General features: G+C 39.1%; 1 protein-coding gene across 4 annotated transcripts in view; it reads left to right on the top strand.

Annotated features, from left to right (window-relative positions):
- The window catches only part of Pibf1 (progesterone immunomodulatory binding factor 1), a 159,803-nt gene that overhangs the window by 117,131 nt on the left and 22,598 nt on the right, over positions 1-20,074 (top strand). For 2 of the 4 annotated variants that reach the window (XM_076930667.1, XM_034499270.2), the window contains exons 15-16: positions 211-341; positions 12,829-12,913. The exons of 1 other annotated variant lie outside the window; for it this stretch is intronic. In XM_076930667.1, the coding sequence (XP_076786782.1) occupies positions 211-341; positions 12,829-12,913 (216 nt within the window). The remainder of the gene's footprint in view (positions 1-210; positions 342-12,828; positions 12,914-20,074) is intronic. One more of the 4 variants, XR_013109239.1, reaches the window with a different exon arrangement.

Raw genomic sequence — 20,074 nt, 5'->3', positions numbered from 1 at the left:
TCAGAATAGTTAATGTGCAAAAGAATTTGGTGCACTCTCATTTGTGGAGCTCAGTACAGTGCAGTCCTCAGTACCTGAGGTCCTGCGTCCAGTCCCCAGTGTCAGAAAAGTCACATTAGGAGGTTAATGTGCAATAACGGTAGAGCATTTTGGATGGTTTCAGTGTGTTGTCAAGTTTTCTGCAGTTTAATGAGATGTGTGTTTTTCTAGCTTGACAGATCTAACTCACTGTTAAATCAGACTCAACAACCCTACAGATACCTCATAGAGTCTGTGCGACAGAGGGATTCCAAGATTGACTCACTCATGAAGTGTACAGCTCAACTTGAGAAAGATGTCAGGTAAACCATCGACACATCTTTTATTTAAATAATAAAGACAGTGTTAATATGTTGCTGTTTCATAACTTGGATTGTACTTTCTAAATTGTTTAATTATGAGCATAGTCTGAAATAATACAAGGATCCAAACTTAAAAGAAGTTTGGAGCCAGCTCACTGGCAAACGTGCCTGCTGGGTGAGGACCTGAGTTTAGATCTCCAGAACTTACATGGACCCAGCCTCAGCGGGGCAGGTCTACAGTGCCAGTGCTTCTAAAGCAAGATGTTGATCATGGCAGAAGCAACAGCAAACAAACAAAGGTATCTTAAACAAGGGGGAAAGCACTGACTCCTGACCTCCATCGCCCACACACTGCGAACATGTGCACACCTATACTCTCACGTTACTGTCTTATGAAGTGTTCATATGAACCCTATGACAGGAAATCTTAGCATGAAAATCAGGCCATGTGGACTAGCGCCACACTGCCATACTACAGGCCAGAAGAGCCAGCTGCTCTTGTCCTCTTAGTTATTTCCTAAGATGTGGGCAGACAAGAGGGAAGGATAGAAGCAGATAGCATTTGTAGAGTCAAAATGGCTTTTGAAACAGATCAAATTTACACAGTTACTTAGAACATTCTAGGCTTATCTGCCTCTGACCCATTACATGAAATAACCCAAGAATTACCTCAGTTTCAGTAAATAAGTTTCTTTTCAATACCTTTGTTTAAAACTGGCTCTATGCTAGAAACAAAAAAAACTTATGCAAAACAGTTGCCTCACTTACTGGTCATTCGCATTCTTTATAGAATGGCTGTTTCTTTTTTTGGCTTTTCATAACAGGGTTTCTCTGTGTGACTGTCTTGAAGTAGCTCGGGAGACCAGGATGGCCTCAAACTGAGAAATTTGCCTGACTGTCTCTGCCTCCTAAGTGCTGGGATTAATGTGTACCAGCTCAGTCATTCACATTCTTTATTCTGTTCATTTAGAAGTCTGGGGGATTGGTTGTCTCTGTGTGTGTGTGAGGGGGGGGTGTCATGCTTAGCAGCAAGCACCCTTACCTGCTAAGCCCTCTTACTAGCACCTATTTTTAGTTTTTTAAACAGGAAAAAAAAAATGATACTACAAGATGAGAACAAGATTTTGACTCATGAGTAGTTGGTTATTTATCATAGTTATTAAATTTAAGATCAATATAAAAATTTTATTTTCTGAATAACTGTTAAACCACTATGAATGTGAAACAAAAAAAAAAATTGGTGAACAATTTTCCTAAGATGTACAAACGAAGACATTAAACCATTCCTTCTAATTCTGAAGTATAAGTGTTCTTTTTTTTTATTGGATATTATATTTACATTTCAGATTTTATCCCCTTACCCGATTTCTCCCCTACCTAGGAACCCTCTATCCCACCCCGACTCCTGCTACTTCTATGAGGATGTGCCCCCACCTACCCCACCACTCTCACCTCCCCACCCTCCAATCCCCCACACACACTCGGTGTCCAGCCTTCATGGGACCAAGGATCTCCTCTCCCACCTATGCCAAACAAGGCCATCCTCCCCTAGATATACAGATGGAGTCATGGGTCCCTCCCTTTGTGCTCCCAGGCTGCTGGTTTAGACCCTGGGGAGCTCTGGTTGGTTGGTATTGTTGCTCTCCTCATGGGGCCACCAACCCTTTCAGCTCCTTCAGTCTTCTCTCTAACTCCTCCATTGGGAACCCCTTGATCAGATCAATGGTTAGTTGTGAGCATACACTTCCTGGCATCCACATCAGTGTCTACCTTTGGTGACAGCACATGGGATGGATACCCAGGTGGAACAGTCTCCAGATGGCCCCTCCTTCAGTTTCTGTCCCACGATTTGTCTCCATATTTGCTCCCTTGAGTATTTTATTACTCCTTCTAAGTAGGATCGAGGCACCCACACTTGGTCTTCTTTCTTCCTGAGCTTCATGTGGTCTGTGAGTTGAATCTTGGCTATTTCAAGCTTTTGGGCTAATATCCACTTATCAGTGAATAAATACCATGTGTGTTCTTTTGTGATTGGGTTACCTCACACAGGATTATATTTTCTAGTTGCATCCATTTATGTAACAATTTCTTGAATTCATTATTTTTAATAGCTGAGTAATACTCCATTGTGTAAATGTACCACATTTTTTGTATCCTTTCCTCTGTTGAAGGACATCTGGGTTCTTTCCAGCTTCTAGCTATTATAAATAAGGCTGCTAGGAACATAATGGAGCATATGTCCTTGTTATATGTTGGAGCATCTTCTGGGTATATGCCCAGGAGTGGTATAGCTGGATCCTCAGGTAATACTATGTCCAATTTTCTGATGAACTGCCAGACTGATTTCCATAGTGGTTGTACCATCTTGCAATCCCACCAACAATGGAGGAGTGGCCCTCTTTCTCCATATCCTTGCCAGCATCTACTATCACCTGAGTTTTTGATCTTAGCCATTCTGACTGGTGTGAGGTGGTATCTCAGGTCTGTGTTGATTTGCATTTCCCTGATGACTAAGGATGTTGAGCATTTCTTAAGGTGCTTCTCAGGCATTTGAGTTTCCTCAGTTGAGAATTCTTGGTTTAGCTCTGTACCCCGTTTTTAATAGGGTTATTTGGTTGTCTGGAGTATAATTTCTTGAGTTCTTTGTGGATATTGGATATTAGCCCTCTATCAGATATAGGGTTGGTAATGATCTTTTCCCAATCTATTGGTTGCCGTTTTGTCCTATTGACAGTGTCCTTTGCTTTACAGAAGCTTTGCAATTTTATGAGGTCCCATTTGTCAATTCTTGATCTTAGAGTATAAGCCATTCATGTTCTGTTCAGGAATTTTTCCACTGTGCCTAGGTATTCGAGGGTCTTCCCCACCTTCTCTTCTATTAGTTTCATTGTATCTGGTTTTATGTGAAGGTCCTTTATCCACTTGGACTTGAGCTTTCTACAAGGAAATAAGAATGGATCGATTTGCATTCTTCTACATGCTGACCTCCAGTTGAACCAACACCATTTGTTGAAAATGCTGTTCTTTTTCCACCGGATGGTTTTAGCTCCTTTGTCAAAGATCAAGTGGCCATAGGTATGTGGGTTCATTTCTGGATCTTCAATTCTATTCCATTGAATCCACTGCCTGTCTCTGTACCAATACCATGCAGTTTTTATCACTATTGCTCTATAGTACAGTTTGAGGTCAGGGATGGTGATTCCCTCAGAAGTTCTTTTATTGTTGAGAATAGTTCTCAATATCCTGGGTTTTTTGTTATTCCAAATGAATTTTCAAATTGCTCTTTCTATCTCTATGAAGAATTGATTTGGAATTTTGATGGGGATTGCATTGAACCTGTAGATTGCTTTTGGCAAAATGGCCATTTTTACTAAGTTAATCCTGCCAATCCAGGAGCATGGAAGATCTTTCCATCTTCTGAGATCTTCAATTTCTTTCTTCAGAGACTTGAAGTTCTTGTCATACAGATCTTTCACTTGCTTGGTTAGATTCACTCCAAGATATTTTATATTATTTGTGATTATTGTAAAGGGTGTCATTTCCCTAATTTCTTTTTCATCCTGTTTATCCTTTGAGTAGAGGAAGGCTACTGATTTGTTTGTGTTGATTTTATATCCAGCCACTCTCCTGAAGTTGTTTATCGGGTTTAGGAAGTTTCTGGTGGAAGTTTTAGGGTCGCTTAAGTATACTGTCATATCATCTGCAAATAGTGAAATTTTGACTTCTTCTTTTTCTATTTGTATCCCTTTGACTTCTTTTTGTTGTCTAATTTTTCTGGCTAGGACTTCCAGTACTATATTGAATAGGTAGGGTGAGAGTGGGCAGCCTTGTCTAGTCCCTGATCTTAGTGGGATTGCTTCAAGTTTCTCTCCATTTAGTTTGATGTTGGCTACTGGCTTGCGGTGTATTGCTTTTACTATGTTTAGGTATGAGCCTTGAATTCCTGATCTTTCCAAGACTTTTACCATGAAGGGATGTTAAATTTTGTCAAATGCTTTCTCAGCATCTAGTGAGATGATCATGTGGTTTTTTGCTTTGAGTTTGTTTATATAGTGGATTACATTGATGGATTTCCGAATATTAAACCATCCCTGCATTCCTAGGAAAAAGCCTGCTTGATCATGATGGATGATTGTTTTGATGTGTTCTTGGATTCGGTTTTCGAGAATTTTATTGAGTATTTTTGCATCAATATTCATAAAAGAGATTGGTCTGAAGTTCTCTTTCTTTGTTGGGTCTTTGTGAGGTTTAGGTATGAGCATGATTGTAGCGTCATAGAATGAATTGGGTAGTGTTTCTACTGTTTCTATTCTGTGAAATAGTTTAAAGAGAATTGGTATTAGGTCTTTCTTGAAGGTCTGATAGAATTCTGCACTAAAACATTCTGGTCCCGGACTTTTTTTGGTGGGGAGACTTTTAATGACTGCTTCTATTTCTTTAGGGGTTATGGGACTGTTTAGATAGTTTATCTGCTCCTGATTTAATTTTGGTACCTGGTATCTGTCTAGAAAATTTTTCATTTCATCCAGATTTTCCAATTTTGTTGAGTATAGGCCTTTGTAGTAGGATCTCATGATTTTTTTAATTTCCTCTGTTTCTGTTGTTATGTCTCCCTTTTCAGTTCTGATTTTATTAATTTGGATACTATCTCTGTGCCCTTTGGTTAGTCTGGCTAAGAGTTTATCTATCTTGTTGATTTTCTCAAAGAACCAGCTCCTGGTTTTGTTGATATTTTGTATAGTTCTTTCTGTTTCTACTTGGTCAATTTCAGCCCTGAGTTTGATTATTTCCTGCTGTCTACTCCTCTTGGGTGTATTTGACTCTTTTTGTTCTAAAGCTTTCAGGTGTGCTGTTAACTTGTTAGTGGATGCTCTCTCCAGTTTCTTTTTGTAGGCACCTAGAGCTATGTGTTCTCCTCTTAGTACTGCTTTCATGGAGTCCCACAAGTTTTGGTATGATGTGTCCTCATTTTCATTAAATTCTAAAAAGTCTTTAATTTCTTTATTTATTCCTTGACCAAGTCATCATTGAATAGAGCATTTTTCAGTTTCCACGTGTATATGGGCTTTCCATTGGTTTTGTCATTATTAAAGACCAGCCTTAATCCATGGTGATCTGATAGGGTGCAAGGGATTATTTCAATCTTTTTGTATCAGTTGAGGCCTGCTTTGTGACCAGTTATATGGTCTGTTTTGGAGAAGGTACCATGAGGTGCTGAGAAAAAGGTATATTCTTTTGTTTTAGGATGAAATGTTCTATAGATATAAGTTAAATCCATCCAATTCATAACTTCTGTTAGTTTCATTGGTGTCTCGGTTTAGTTTTTGTTTCCATGATCTGTCCATTGCTCGGAGTGGAGTATTGAAATCCCCCACTATTATTCTGTGAGGTACAATGTATGCTTTGAGCTTTGGTAAAGTTTCTTTTATGTATGTGGGTACCCTTGCATTTGGGGCATAGATGTTTAGAATTGAGAGTTCATCTTGGTAGATATTTTTTTTTTTGATGAGTATAACATGTCCTTTCTTATCTTTTTTGATTACTTTTGGTTGAAAGTCGATTTTATTTGATATTAGAATCGTTACTCCAGCTTGTTTCTCGGGACCATTTGCTTGGAAGATTGTTTTCCATCCTTTTACTCTGAGGTAGTGTCTGTCTTTGTCACTGAGGTGCATTTCCTGTATGCAGCAAAATTCTGGGTCCTGTTTATGTATCCAGTCTGATAGTCTATACCTTTTTATTGGAGAGTTGAGTCCATTGATACTAAGAGATACTAAGGAAAAATGATTGTTGCTTCCTGTTATTTTTGTTATTAGAGGTGCAATTATGTTTGTGTAACTCTCTTCTTTGGGTGTTGTTGGAAGATTACTTCCTTGCTTTTTCTAGGTTGTAGGTTTTTCCTTCCTTGTGTTGGAATTTCCTATCAATTATCCTTTGAAGAGCTGGATTTGTGGAGAGATATTGTGTAAATTTGGTTTTGTCATGGAATATGTTGGTTTCTCCATCAATAGTGATTGAGAGTTTTGCTGAGTATAATAGACTGGGCTGGCATTTGTGTTCTCTTAGGGTCTATATGATATCAGTCCAGCATCTTATGGCTTTTGTAGTCTCTGGTGAGAAGTCTGGTGTAATTCTTATGGTTCTGCCTTTATATGTTACTATACCTTTTTCCCTTACTGCTTTTAGTAATTTTTCTTTGTTTTGTACATTTGATGTTTTGATTATTATGTGACAGAAGTTATTTCTTTTCTGGTCTAGTCTATTTGGAGTTTTGTAGGCTTCTTGTATGTTCATGAACATCTTCTTCTTTAGGGAAGTTTTCCTTTATAATTTTGTTGAAGATATTTACTGGCCCTTTAAGTTGGGAATCTTCACCCTCCTCTATACCTATTATCCTTAGTTTTGGCCTTCTAATTGTGTCCTGGATTTCCTGGATGTTTTGGGTTAGGAGCTTTTACATTTTGCGTTTTCTTTGACAGTTGTGTCAATGTTATGGTATTTTCTGCACATGAGATTCTTTCTTCTATCTCTTGTATTCTGTTGGTGATGCTTGCATCTATGACTCCTGATTTTTTTCCTAGGTTTTCTATCTCCAGGGTAGTCTCCCTTTGAGATTTCGTTATTGTTTCTACTTCCATTTTTAGATCCTGGATGGTTTTAATTCCTTCACCTGTTTGGTTGTGTTCTCTTGTAATTTTTTAAGGGATTTTTGTGTTTTCTCTTTAAGGGCTTCTACCTGTTTGCCTGTGTTCTCCTGTACTTCTTTAAGGGAGTTATTTATGTCCTTCTTAATGTCCTCTATCATCATCATGAGAAGTGATTTTAATTCTGAATCCTGCTTTTCTGTGTTATGGGATGTCCATAACACCACAGGGCTTGCTATGGTGGGCGAACTTGGTTCTGATGATGCCAAGTAACTTTTGTTTCTGTTGCTTATGTTCTTGGGCTTACCTTTCGCCATCTGGTTAACTCTAGTGCTTCCTGCACTCACTGTCTCTGACTGGAGCCTGTCTTTCCAGTTATCTTGCTTGTGTCAGAATTCCTCAGGGTCCAGATGTCTCTGTGATCCTGTGATCCTGAACTCCAGCTTCTCTGGGTACAATGTCTCCTCTAGGATGTTTCAGGATATGGTATCTTCATGGGAGCAGTCCAGCCAGGTGTCTGCTGCTCTGGGTACAGTGGCTCCTCTAGGATGTCTCAGGATATGGTGTCTTCACAGGAGAAAAGCAGCTAATTGTCTGCCCCAGCCACAAGATTCCAATACAAATCTTCTTTATCTCTTATCATTCCTACTAAAATAATTGTTCCAGAACTTTATTTGTGTTCTTAATTTTGGGGTAATAAAATAAAGTCAGATATATATAGCAAACATCAAAATAAATAAAAGTTTATTTCTAAAATTACTGGTTAAAACTTTAAAGTATTTTTTTTCAAAGATTTATTTATTTCATGTATGTGAGTACAGCATTGCTCTCTTCAAACACACCAGAAGAGGGCATCAAACCCCATTATAGATGATTGTGAGCCACCATGTGGTTGCTGGGAATTGAACTCATGACCTGTGGAATAGCAATCAGTGCTCTTAACAGATGAGCCATTTCTCCTACCCAGTTTAAAATATTTCTGACAAATTAATTCAACTAGTTAATGGATTTCACTATGTCTTCCAAACAGAAATTATGTCTTTCATCATCTACTATATGTGTCATTATTTTAGGAAAACTGAGGATAAAACTAAAGATGAAACTTTTTGTCATTGTATTATATATTTAATACAGATTTTATAATACTATCATTTTACCTTTATCATCTTGGAAAACAGATTGTTAAAACCTAGAGAAAAATACCTCATACACTTTGCCTTGAAATAATTTGTAAATACTATTTTTCTAAGAATCAAAGTAGCTAGAAATGTTTATCATAAAAAAATAATAGCTAGCTGTTAGAAAAGATTACACAGATAAATTCATCTCTTGAGAAAGTAAGCAGCTTATCCCCTGAACATACCATGTGACAGTAGAACTGAAGTTGAATCCCGGTCTCCCTACTTGATAATTCTGCAGTCTCAGCCATTATGTTATGTTATGGTCTCAGCCATTATGTTATACTGCCTCCTATGCTCTGCCCTGGATCATGGGTAACTTCTTAAATAGCATAGCTAAGAAAGAGACACGAAATAGAGTAGGGTATTTATTAAAGTCAGTTAATGACATGACAGATATATGGTTATAGTTTTTCTCATTTACAATAGTACATAATAAATGACCTTTATCTTAAGGTATACTGAACAGGCTAGAGAGCTGCATAGTGCTTGACAGTGTGTGCTGCTCTTGCAGAAAACACAAAGGAGTTTAATTTCCAGGACCCACAAGGCTTTGCTCCCAGCTGCCCCAGCCCTAGGGGCTCCTACACTCTCTTCCAGACTCTGCGGTGCCTACACTCACATGTACAGAGACCCACACACAGACTCATACATACATGCATAATTAAAAAGTAGGGTGAGTAAGATCTCTTCCTAAAGTTGGGGGATACATCATACTGACTCTGTATATAGATTACATGAGTTATAATGTAGCCCAGGGCTTCTCTTTGAATTGGGGCAAGTTAGTAAAGCTCTCTGTATTATTATGTTATCAAACTTTCTGCAACAATAAAAAATTTCTATATCTGCACTATCCAGTATGATAGCCACTTCCCACGTCACTGAGAAACAAATTTCCTAGTTCCATTAAATTAAGTTAATGTTTATTTTAAATTTCACAGTGGCTAATGGCTATGGTATTGAACTATACAGCCAGCTTCTTCATCTGTGAAAGTGGTGTTTACATACCTAATTCATATGGTTATTCTGAAGATTAACATACAATTTTTATAATAGATATAGCATAATATCTAAATATCATAGGTGATTGCCATTATTTGTATTTATCTAACTCTTGACAACTCAGTGTGTGGATAATTACCTTAAAAATAAGAATGTTGAATTTGGGGAAAAAAACTATATTTATGGCAACAGTAATTATAAAACTAAGTCAGTCATGGGATTAGCTACCAGAAAATACTTTTGAAACAGGGTCTCACTATGTAGCCTTGGCTGTCCTAGAACCCACTACCTAAACCAGGTTGTTCTTGAGCTCACAAAAGGAAGGCACCACCATTCTCAGATTATCAAAGTAGTGTTTCATAAATTCACAATATATGTTAACAGATTCTGAACTAATATTTGATGGGATATATCTTGCTCCCAGGTGAAGCATTGTGAAAAATCAAAGTAGTGTGATTGTTATCTGCCTCTGCACACGTGTAAGTGCTGAGGTGTGGTCCAACCTCCAGAAGCCAGTGACAGTGCTAGAGACGTGGCTCAGAGCGGAAGAATGCTCGCTGTGCAAACACAAAGCCCTGAGTTCAGATGCCAGTATGCATCTTAACAACTAAAAAAAACTAGGTGTGGCCACATGTAGCTGTAATCACTGCTGTGGGGATGCAATAAGGAGGATCACTGGAGCTTGCCCACTGCCCCTAGCTCCAGGCTTAGTAGGAGACCATCCAAGGGAATCAGGCAGAAGGAGAGGAGACCTTATCTCTTCCTGTGGCTTCCACATAGGCAGGTACACTGGCCCATATCTGTCTCTCTGTCTCTCTCTGTTTCTCTCTGTCTCTGTCTCTGTCTCTGTCTCTCTCTCACACACACACACACACACACACACACATACACACACACACACAAATTAATAAGTTTTAAGTTCATGGTCACCCTCAGCTATGTAGGAGCTTGAGGCCCACCTGGGTTACATGAGACTTTGTCTTAACCAACAAAGAACTGAGTAACTTCATTATTCTCTTGGAAAATTAAATAATACCATACTACCCTTAACCCTTACAAGTTTAAATATTTACAATTTATTCAGGCAAGCATTCTACCAGTGTACCATACTGCCATACTATTATATACAGTGTGCTTGGTATCCAGAAAGGTTAGAGTAAATATGTACTGAAATCAAATCCAAAGCATGTCAGAAAGCTCACATTAAGATGTTGCTAGTAACTCCTTTGAATTCCCCTGTCATTAAAGTGGTAATCTATTCTAAAAGTAGCATGTTAACTCTCCACCATGCCACAAGAGACAGTCAGTCTGGAAAATACAGTGTGATCTCTACTTTGGATCTGAAGGGACCATGAAAAAAGAATGATTTGCATAAATTTTCTTTCCCTGCTGTCTGTAAGCTCTCAGTTTATTCTTAACTAAATAGTTAGAGAAGAAAGACTACATTGTCAACTTCTCTCACAAGGCTAAGCCAGACTGTATTGATCCAGGAAGTTAAGGTACAATATATCAGGAATATGTTTTCATATAGCAGGTGAGACAGAGCCATAAACATGAATTTCTAAGTAATAATTAACAATGAAATGAACAATTACAGCTGTAATATACCGTTCAAGATAGATATGCTCCTAAGGAGATTTGTTTGTAGCTTTCTGAGTCACACATGCAAGGTTTATATTTCTAAAAGTAAGTTTCCACTGTTAAAAACTACTTAAAGACTAAATCTATGTGCTATCAGTGCTTTCAGGACAGTGGATCACGGAAATTTTAGAAATGGCCATGTTAAAGGTGTTGTGCCTTGTGACTTAAATATGTTATAGCAAGGATATCCCCAGATCTTCCAGTCACAGAAATGTGGTCTGAAGCATCCATGTTGCTTGTGCAAACCGCTTTCTTTCAAATGCAGGACAGATACTCTGTGTTATTCCCCCACCCAGTGTGTGTCTGCTTTGCTGTTTAATTGTGGAGTCCTTGCGTTGTCCTTAAAGGTTGAATACTGTACATAAAGCCTTCCTAGAAAATGTCCAGTCAGGGTCCTTTAAGTACTTCAACAATCCATTCCCATTGTATGGTATTTTGTTTCATGGGCTTAGTGTTTGAGACAGAGCAGGGCTGGGGGGGGGGGGCACGAACTGTATATGAGCAAGTGTTTAACCATTGTGTATATGTAAAAGAATGTAAACACTCCTTGAAAAGACCTAGTTCTATTTACTGGATTTTACATTCATTTTGAGGAATATATATCTTCAGATAAAATATAAATCACTTTGAATTTGAGCATTTCAGAAATATCAGATGCTTGCCATGCCTTAGAACCTGGTGGAACACCATTTAATTCTTTTCAACGGCTAGGCTTAGTAGGATCCCTGGCGCCTACCTCTGCCTGCCAGTTTGTTTTTCTGCTGAGCTGCTTGCCTTTATTGGCATTTAATTACTGTTTTCCTCTGATGCCTGTTTTTCATCTAGGTTAGTAATAGTGTACAGCATTTATGTAGAATTTTATGTGTTCAGCGCTTTATGGAATCATTCACTAGGTAATTCGCATATCCCTTTGACAGCCATGAGCAGTTTACACTTTTACAGAAGTGCAAACGAGTTTCAGTGGAGCACTGCATTTGCATGGCTCAGCTGAGTGAATGGCACAGTAGGAAGCCGGTGGAACTGCCTCCAGCCTCTCCTTCAGAGGATACATGGGCCTCAAGGGGAAGTTGACTTAACAAGTAGGTGGGAAGGGTTTTTTTTGTTTTTGTTTTTTAAATCCTTTGATTTACCAATTTTTCCACAATGCTCTTTATCTTTCTTCTAAAAGTTATCTTAGTTCAAAAAGACCCTTCTATTATTTTGATAATTGATAACTTTTCACTAAATATAACCTAAAGATATCTTACAACAAAATACATCTATTAACTTCATTTCACCCTTGCAGATTTTTGTCTCAACATTTGAGGAACTGTGCCACTTTGATTTATTATTGCTTTTCTCAATTCTTATAGAACTGGTCACATAGATTGTTTTTACTAATGATAATATATAGACTTTCATTTGATTCTTCCCACTAATTTGTGTTCATTAAATAGTAAAATTGCAGATAATATAAAGCAGTGCTCAGTCATTTCTTAGAATATTAATATGACCTTATAATGGGCAGTATCATAAATCAGTACTTATCAGTAAGAAAAATTGCAATGTAAACATAGAAATTGAAGAGGAACTAAGAATTTGGAGACAAAATGATTTTTTTGCAGAGTTTACAGTAGACTTATTTATTTAAATTATATACTTCATAATTTACTATGTGACAAATTATAAAATACTACTGTTATAGGGATAAATGTTTCAATTTGACTTCTAATATCTTGTTTCAATGTTTGTCCATGTATATATACTTGCTCTTTACTTTCTTTCAACATTTCAGAAGTAAGCAGTCAATAAAAGAGTGGTTATGTACCCACAGCAGACAGGATAGTCCAACTGTCAAAAATTCCCCTTGCTCAATAACTAAGCCACTCATCAAATCTAACAGTATCTGCTCTGCTGTCTTTATTGACTACAAACCCAATTTATCTTCAGTTCACACCATCAGATTTATGTTTATTCTATTTATTTGTCTCTTAACAAAATTCACACAACATGATCACTTTTTAAAACTTGGGTTTTTAACAGCAACTTAAATAAAGAAAAGTCAGCCCTGCTGCAGACGAAGAACCAGATGGCATTGGACTTGGAGCAGCTTCTAAACCACCGTGAGGTACTTGTCCCACCTTGTGATAGTCTGTCATCTTTTGAGCATTTTTCAAGTGCATATTTAGGTTAAGATAATTAGATCCTTGTATCCTGTGGTCATCAGTGACTTCTGTTTGTAGCTCACTGTGATCTCTCCATTTTTATAACATTTGATTTGTGATGGACTTTATTTGTAGAGGTAACTCACTTCTGGAATGTGTTTCTTGTTCACTGGTATTATTTGTTATATCTCAATCACTGATTTGTACATTATTTAATCACTACCTGCTTTATTTCTTTTTACCATGTTTCCTCACTGTTCCTCTGTCTTACCATTACAGCATGCCCAGCCTTAGTACACAGCAGACACGCTGAGCTTTAACTAAGTTCAAGTGCTGCTTTTTTTTACTTTTTCTTTTTGTATTGTTGCTGTGGTGGTTGTGGTTGTTGTTGCGGTGGTGGTCTGATGAGTCTGAGGCTGGCCCCAGCTCTCTAGCCAAGGATAACTATGTACTTCTGACCCTCCCACTTCCTAAATGTTGCTCACCAAATGGTTTTAATTCTTTGAGAAACTAATTTTTTTAATTTATAAACTTTACAATATTTCATACAGTGTATTTAGATCATATTCATACCCTTCTCTCAGATTCTTCCCACATTCCTACTCACCTAACCTTGAATTCTTTTTCTCCTTACCTCCCTACCTCTCCCTTCCTTCTACCCTTCTGTCTCTTTAAATCCATCCAGTCCAGTTTATGCTGGCCGATTATTTGTGGTTTGCATTAGATTTATTAGATAATATAAACAGGGCAGGTATATAGCACAGTTGGTAAATTGCTTGCCTGGTATGCACAAGGGCCTAGGTTTCATCCTTAGCACCAGGTAAAAGCTGAGCATAGTGACACTCATAATTCCAGCACTCAGGCAAGAGGGGCAGAATGGTCAGAAATGCAAGGTCATCCTTAGCTACATAGGAAGTTTGAAGTTGGCCTAAGGTACATGAGAAAACCATACCTCAAAACACACACACACACACAAATACATAGTATGACTTAACTTTGGAAGCATTAATTTTTCTATTTCTTTTGGCAAATAAATGTAGTTGTTACTACTACCAGTGTCAATATGTAAAATAATCTCACCACCCAAAAAAATTCTTCATGCCCCCTTTGGGGTGACTTCCTTTCTTTTCCCCAGTCCTGTGCCTTAATGTCAACCTGTTTTCTTTATCTGTAGTTCCACCGTTTATAGAAAGTTATATAAATTACATTAGCAACATGTAGCATTTCACACATAGCATTTTTTAATTAACTGAGATCTATGCCATATTATCCATCTACAGCACAGTGCACTAATCCATTCATCAGTTGACAGTTATTTAGGTCATGTTATGGTACATTTAAATTTTTAATTTACTCTTGCATTAATGTGCAATGTAATATACTAGTTATAATTTTGTATCTAGATTATGATTACATATTTACGGTATTTGTTTGTATGTTTCATTTTAAACTATATTATCAAATCTACAGATAAAAACCACTCTAAAAAGTTGTATGTAGATATTTGTGCAAACCATGGGCCTCTGTTTCCCTTGGATACATGCTAGAGCACAAATGCAGGGTGAGCATATGTTGGTAAGAAGCTGCCCGACGTTTCTAGGGTGAGTGTGTTCTTGTACTTTATATTGCAATAATAAGAGTTCTAGTATCTCTGTATCCTTACCAACATCTGCTACATGTAATGATTCAGCCTAAAGCATTTTTCCAGTGAACTATCTTAATCATTGCTTCTTTTCAACAATGTTTCTATCAGTTTTATTTTTATGCAACAAAGAGTCTAAAAAGAAATCACTGATTTATGAGATTAGTAAAGGTACTTTCTGGTGTAGAAAAAGTCTGTCAACTATGTGGGAGGAAATCACTGGAAGAATATTGTTGAGAGATTAACTGGAGACTGTTGCTGGAACTAGTTTAAAGGTGCCTGTCCTAGAAGTGGTGCTGGAGGAGTTAGAGGGTTGTCTTTGCTAGAGATGGGTATGGGGCTGGAGAGTTGGCTCAGTCAAGAGCACTTGCTTGCTTAGACATTCGGGCCCAGTTCCTGGGCCGCCTATGGGCAGCTCACAGCTGCATGCACTTCCAGTTGTAGGTATCTTGACATCTTCCAGCCCTGTGGGCAGCTGCATGTCTATGGTGCATATACAGTCAAGCAGGCTCACACACACATACACACACAGGGGCGGGGGGGGGGAGACACACACACACAAATTAGAATCTAATTAAAAATAAATAAATGGCTTTTGGAATAAGCTCTCTTAGATGGTGGACACAGTAAAGAAGTGACCATGGCAACCATGGCCTGTGCTGCAGCTCTCTAGGTGCTGAGTGGGAGATGGAGAATTTGAGGCAGACTGTCCTAAACAGTAAAACTCTTAAAAACTAACAAACAAAGCAAGGGATAAGAAGGGAGTCCTGAGCTGATTTGTATTTTATTTTCTTGCTTTTTGATACAGGCTCATGTACCACAGGTTAGTCTCAAGCACACATTGTAGCCAAATGTTGGACTTATGATCCTCCTGCCTCCACCTACCAAGTGCTAAGATTTCAAGGTGTGTGCTGCCATGACTAGTTATTAGACTGCTGGGACCAAACACGGGACCTGATGTGTGCTAGCACACTTTCAGCTGAGCTCCATTGCAAGCCTCTGGACTCCGTCCAGTTGAAGACACCCTTGAGGTAGATAGGTCCGTTAGTGACAGATGGCCAGGCTGCTTTGCTGCTGCCTCTTTTTTCTCCCAGCTTTGGGCATTCTAGGCCTTCGCCATCAGTGCAACCGTCACGTTTTTCCTGGAATTCTGCCTTCCAGTAATTATTTCCTCACTATGGAAGCCTGAGTTATCCATCCAGTGTGTGTTCTTACTGTGTAAGAGATCAATCATAACCAAAGGTTTCTGATCCATCATAAATCTCTATCTGACTTTCCTTTCAGAATGCTAAGTCTCAATTCTGCCTCAAGAATTAAAATTTTTTAATTCTAAAGAATTATGCTAGACTTCGAAAATTATAGAAGCAGTTTTATTTCTACATTTTATACATTAAACTCGAAGCCACATTTTTCACGAGTTCAGATACTAGCTAAAAGGCTGTGAACCAGGATAATCCATCTTCCCTTCAGTTGTCCTCTCAGGCACTTGGTCACAATGACAAAACCTGATTAACAGCACCCAAGGTATTGGCTTACTTCATACTAGTGACGGCCCTGGGGAGATCATTTAATGTTAGGTCATGACTGTAGTCAGCTAAATTTCAAATGTTTAAGTTAATGATTCGGATAGAAAACAAATAAACACTTTAAAGTTCCACAGATACTGTTCTGAGTTAGGGCACCAGGTCCACCTTTAAGGCAGACCACTGCCTTAAAGTTCTTGTGTACCTCTACACGTTCATGTACCATGAGTTACAGCCAAGTCAAACACTGACAGCTGCTGGTAAATAATAAGAAAGGCACCAAGTAGGGCAGATTGTCATTTCTAAGACATTTGGAGTCTGACCACACAAAGTTTTCATTATCTAAGTTAGTGTTCCCTCAGAACAATACCTGTTGAGAAGTAGGTCTGCTCTAGAGCTGGGGTGTGGCTCAGCTGGTGCAGTGCTTTCCTGCCATGCCTGAGGCTCCATGTTTAATAACCAAAACTTGATAAAAACCAAGTGTGCTTGCATTTGGGGGGAGGAGGCAGGAAGATTAGAAGTTCAAGGACATTATCAGCTACATAGCAGGTCCAAGGCCAGCCTGGGCTACATGAGATTCTGACCCAAGCAACAACAAGAAAAAGTGTGTCCTCTCATCTTACATGAATTTATAAAATTATATATTGGCCTCTTATGCTGAAATGTTTTAGTATTTATATTCGTAAATAGTTGTATATATCAGAGGTATATGGTAGATGATTTTTAGTCTTGACATCTTTACGGAAAATCTGTATGTGAATGTGATTGGATGTCAGGCCACATCTCTGCAGTCTGTGTCCCCGTGCTTTGTTCCAGTATTCAGTGAGACTAAAATGCAGGAAAAGACAGGGTGTCTCAGAAAATTCCTTCCATCAAGGCAAATTATTGTCATGATCTCAGCTTTTATGATGAACATCATAAAAGCACAAAGTCCAATGCTATGTCTCTGTTTTGGAAAACTGCTCTAGGAAGTCACTAAGCTCTGCCTCGCAGATCCCTTGCTTTAGCCCTCACTGCACTCCACCTCTGTCACAGGCCCTGCTGGCACAGACGAAGCTGCTAATGGTGAAACTGGAGCCGATATACGTGCAGCTCACATACTGCAGAAATAAGAAAATACATTTTTTCCTTTTAAAAAACAAAAGGCAAGTCAACTTGGTTTTTTATGCTTAGTCCCATTTAGACAAAACAAAAACAAAACAAAAACATGAGAATTATTGTTTATATTACTTCCAGGAAAGTTTTGCCTCTATAAATGAACTTATAGCCTTCCTTCTTTCTTTCTTCAGAAAATAAAAACAATGTACTTCATTTTTTTCCTAATTGCCAGGAAAACTCATAGCTGAACATCTCACCCAGGTATTACCATCTTTTCCCCGTCTTCCACTTTTGATGCTCTACAGTGCCCTTTTTTATTTCCCTTCCAAGCAGGTCTTACCTTTATATGTCGTCACTTGCTCTAGGACTGGCACCTGATGACACAGACAAAATAGAAACCTTAAGCAGTTAGGGTTAGAAAGAAACAGGTAAAAGGAAACAAATGGGCCCTGTGCTGTTCTTATTAGCAGTAACAGAGCTGAGAAACTAGAAGTTGGAAGCATTCAGTGAAGGAACTATGATCTCTTGGACCAGCTATTCCACAACTGTCCCCTGAGAGTCACCAAGAGTCACTTACTGTCTACCACTTTCTTCCTTTCATATTGCCTTAAGAGAAGGAGAAATATGATCATGTCTGAAAATTCTGTTTCTGCTTTTCTTTATTATTGAACTGTTTGTCTCTGTCTGTCTGTTGTGGTGCTGGGAGTTAAGCTCAGGGCCTCATTTCTTGGGGAAGTGCTCTGTCATTGAGCTAAGCTACACCCCCAAACCTTTAATTTTTTTAATACTTTTCTCTCTCCTTTCATATATACGTGTGTGTGTGTGTGTGTGTATGTGTGTGTGTGTGTAGATATATATTTAAAGAGGGCAGACTATAGGTCCTCATAAATAAGCTCCTGAGAGTTGGAAGAATGTCTTTAGTTGACCAAGTGTGTATTTTGATACTGTCCCAAGCTTTAGGCTCTGGTGTAAGAGCCCCATTCCCACAGCCTTTGGAGTTAGAGTAAGTGAGTGGTGAGATCCTCACTTAGGAAGCTAGTCCAGAATTTCACTGGAACTAGATTGCTGGTGATGGTGTGAGTCAAAATAGACTGATTTAAAGCACATCGCAGCACTTAGTCATTAGATTTAGGGGCTGATGCAGAGGGAGAAATGAGAGCTGATGGCCAGCTTTTGGCTTGATCCTAGGTCTGTGGTGGTAGAAGGAAGAATAAACTTGGGGAAGAAAGGTAAATATCTACGTGAATATATATATCCATTTCAAGGTCAAAACATGAGTTTTTAAGCCCAAGAAAGAACTTATTTAAATATAAAGATGTGAGTCACAGCATAATTCTTTTACATGGAAACAGATTAACTCATGAGAGTACATAGAATGAGAACAAAAAAGGTACATGGCAGGATCTCCAGAAGCACTAACACAACAGAGTGAAGAGCCACTGACATCACAAAGAGCATCAGGAGGAAAGGCAAGCTGAGAAAGCACAGGTAATGCCACTAAGAGCGAAGGATGCTGTCAGCACCAGCATACTGCCAAGAGGTCAAGCAAGCCAGGTTCTCGGAGGCTTCTGTCTACCATGAGGTCATATTCCATCACATCTGTCCTGACATGATGCACTGAAACTTCTGAAATGGCCATCTAGTCAGTAGTTGTGAAGTACAATGGATTAGCTGGCCATAGTGGCATGGACCTCTAGTCCTAGTTCTTAGGAGTCTGAGGCAGGAGGATGGAACCACGGACAAAGTACTGAGTTTGAGGCCAGCCTAAAGTACATAGGACAGTCCTCACATAGGACAATCCTGTCTAAGGAGGTAGGGGGAGAAGGGAAGGGGAGGGGGGAGTGAGGAGGAGAGAAAACAGGAAAGGAGGGGAGAGGAGGGGACAGAGGAGAGGGGAGAAGAAGAGAGGAGAGGAGGAGAGGAAGAGAAGGCGGCCCCTGCTTTTTTTTCCTAGCACTCAGGAGCTAGAGGCAGGCAGATGACTATGAGTTGGGTTTTGCCTGCTCTGCATAGTGATTTCTGCATATTGAGACTCTATCTTAAACAAACAAAAAACAAACCAAAGGGCTAGAGCGATGGCTCAGTGGTTAAGAGCACTGACTGCTCTTCCAGCGGTCCTGAGTTCAATTCCCAGCAACCACATGGTAGCTCACAACCATCTGTAATGGAACCCCATGCCCTCTTCTAGTGTGTCTGAAGACAGCTACAGTGTACTTATATACATTAAATAAATAAATAATATTTTTTAAAAAAAGGAAAGTTCTCACTTCTCTAAGGCAGCTGGAGTGGAGCACCAGCCGGATAGTGTGCAGTAGACGATAACTCAGTGCAGCAGCAGATGACAGCAACCCACCTCAGCTGGCCAGAGCATTGAGAATAAACTGTGGAGGACGCAGGAACCCACTAACATCTCCACAATAAAGAGGATGCACAGAAGAGCTGCCAAACCAATACAAAGACAAGTGGCAAGCAACACAATACCTCTTAGCCTTTCCAGGACACACAAAACACAAAGACTACCACTTTGGCTAACTTGGCATCCTCCAGCCAAAGGAAGCCAGAGCCAAAATATTACAGCATCTTTTACCAGTCCCCCTCCTTTCCCCTTTTCCTACACCCTTGGCTTTCTGCATGTGCAGTGTCTTGACTGACCGCCTCTGCTCCCAAAGAAAACCACTTAGAAAGAAACAGGGCTGGTCACATTTGTAAGCTGCCAAAGCAGTTTGTCTAGCACAGGGCCACTACTAAAAATCCAAGACGTGAGAACTGTAGCCGCGGCAGCTCTGCTTATCTAGTGTCTGGGAAATGCAAGCATTTGTAGGACACCTAAGACCTAGCATGTCTACAGTCCATTTCAAGTG

This window comes from Arvicanthis niloticus, chromosome 3 (assembly GCF_011762505.2).
Source record: "Arvicanthis niloticus isolate mArvNil1 chromosome 3, mArvNil1.pat.X, whole genome shotgun sequence".
NCBI lineage: Eukaryota > Metazoa > Chordata > Mammalia > Rodentia > Muridae > Arvicanthis > Arvicanthis niloticus.
This window is presented reverse-complemented; position numbering and strand designations above follow the sequence as displayed.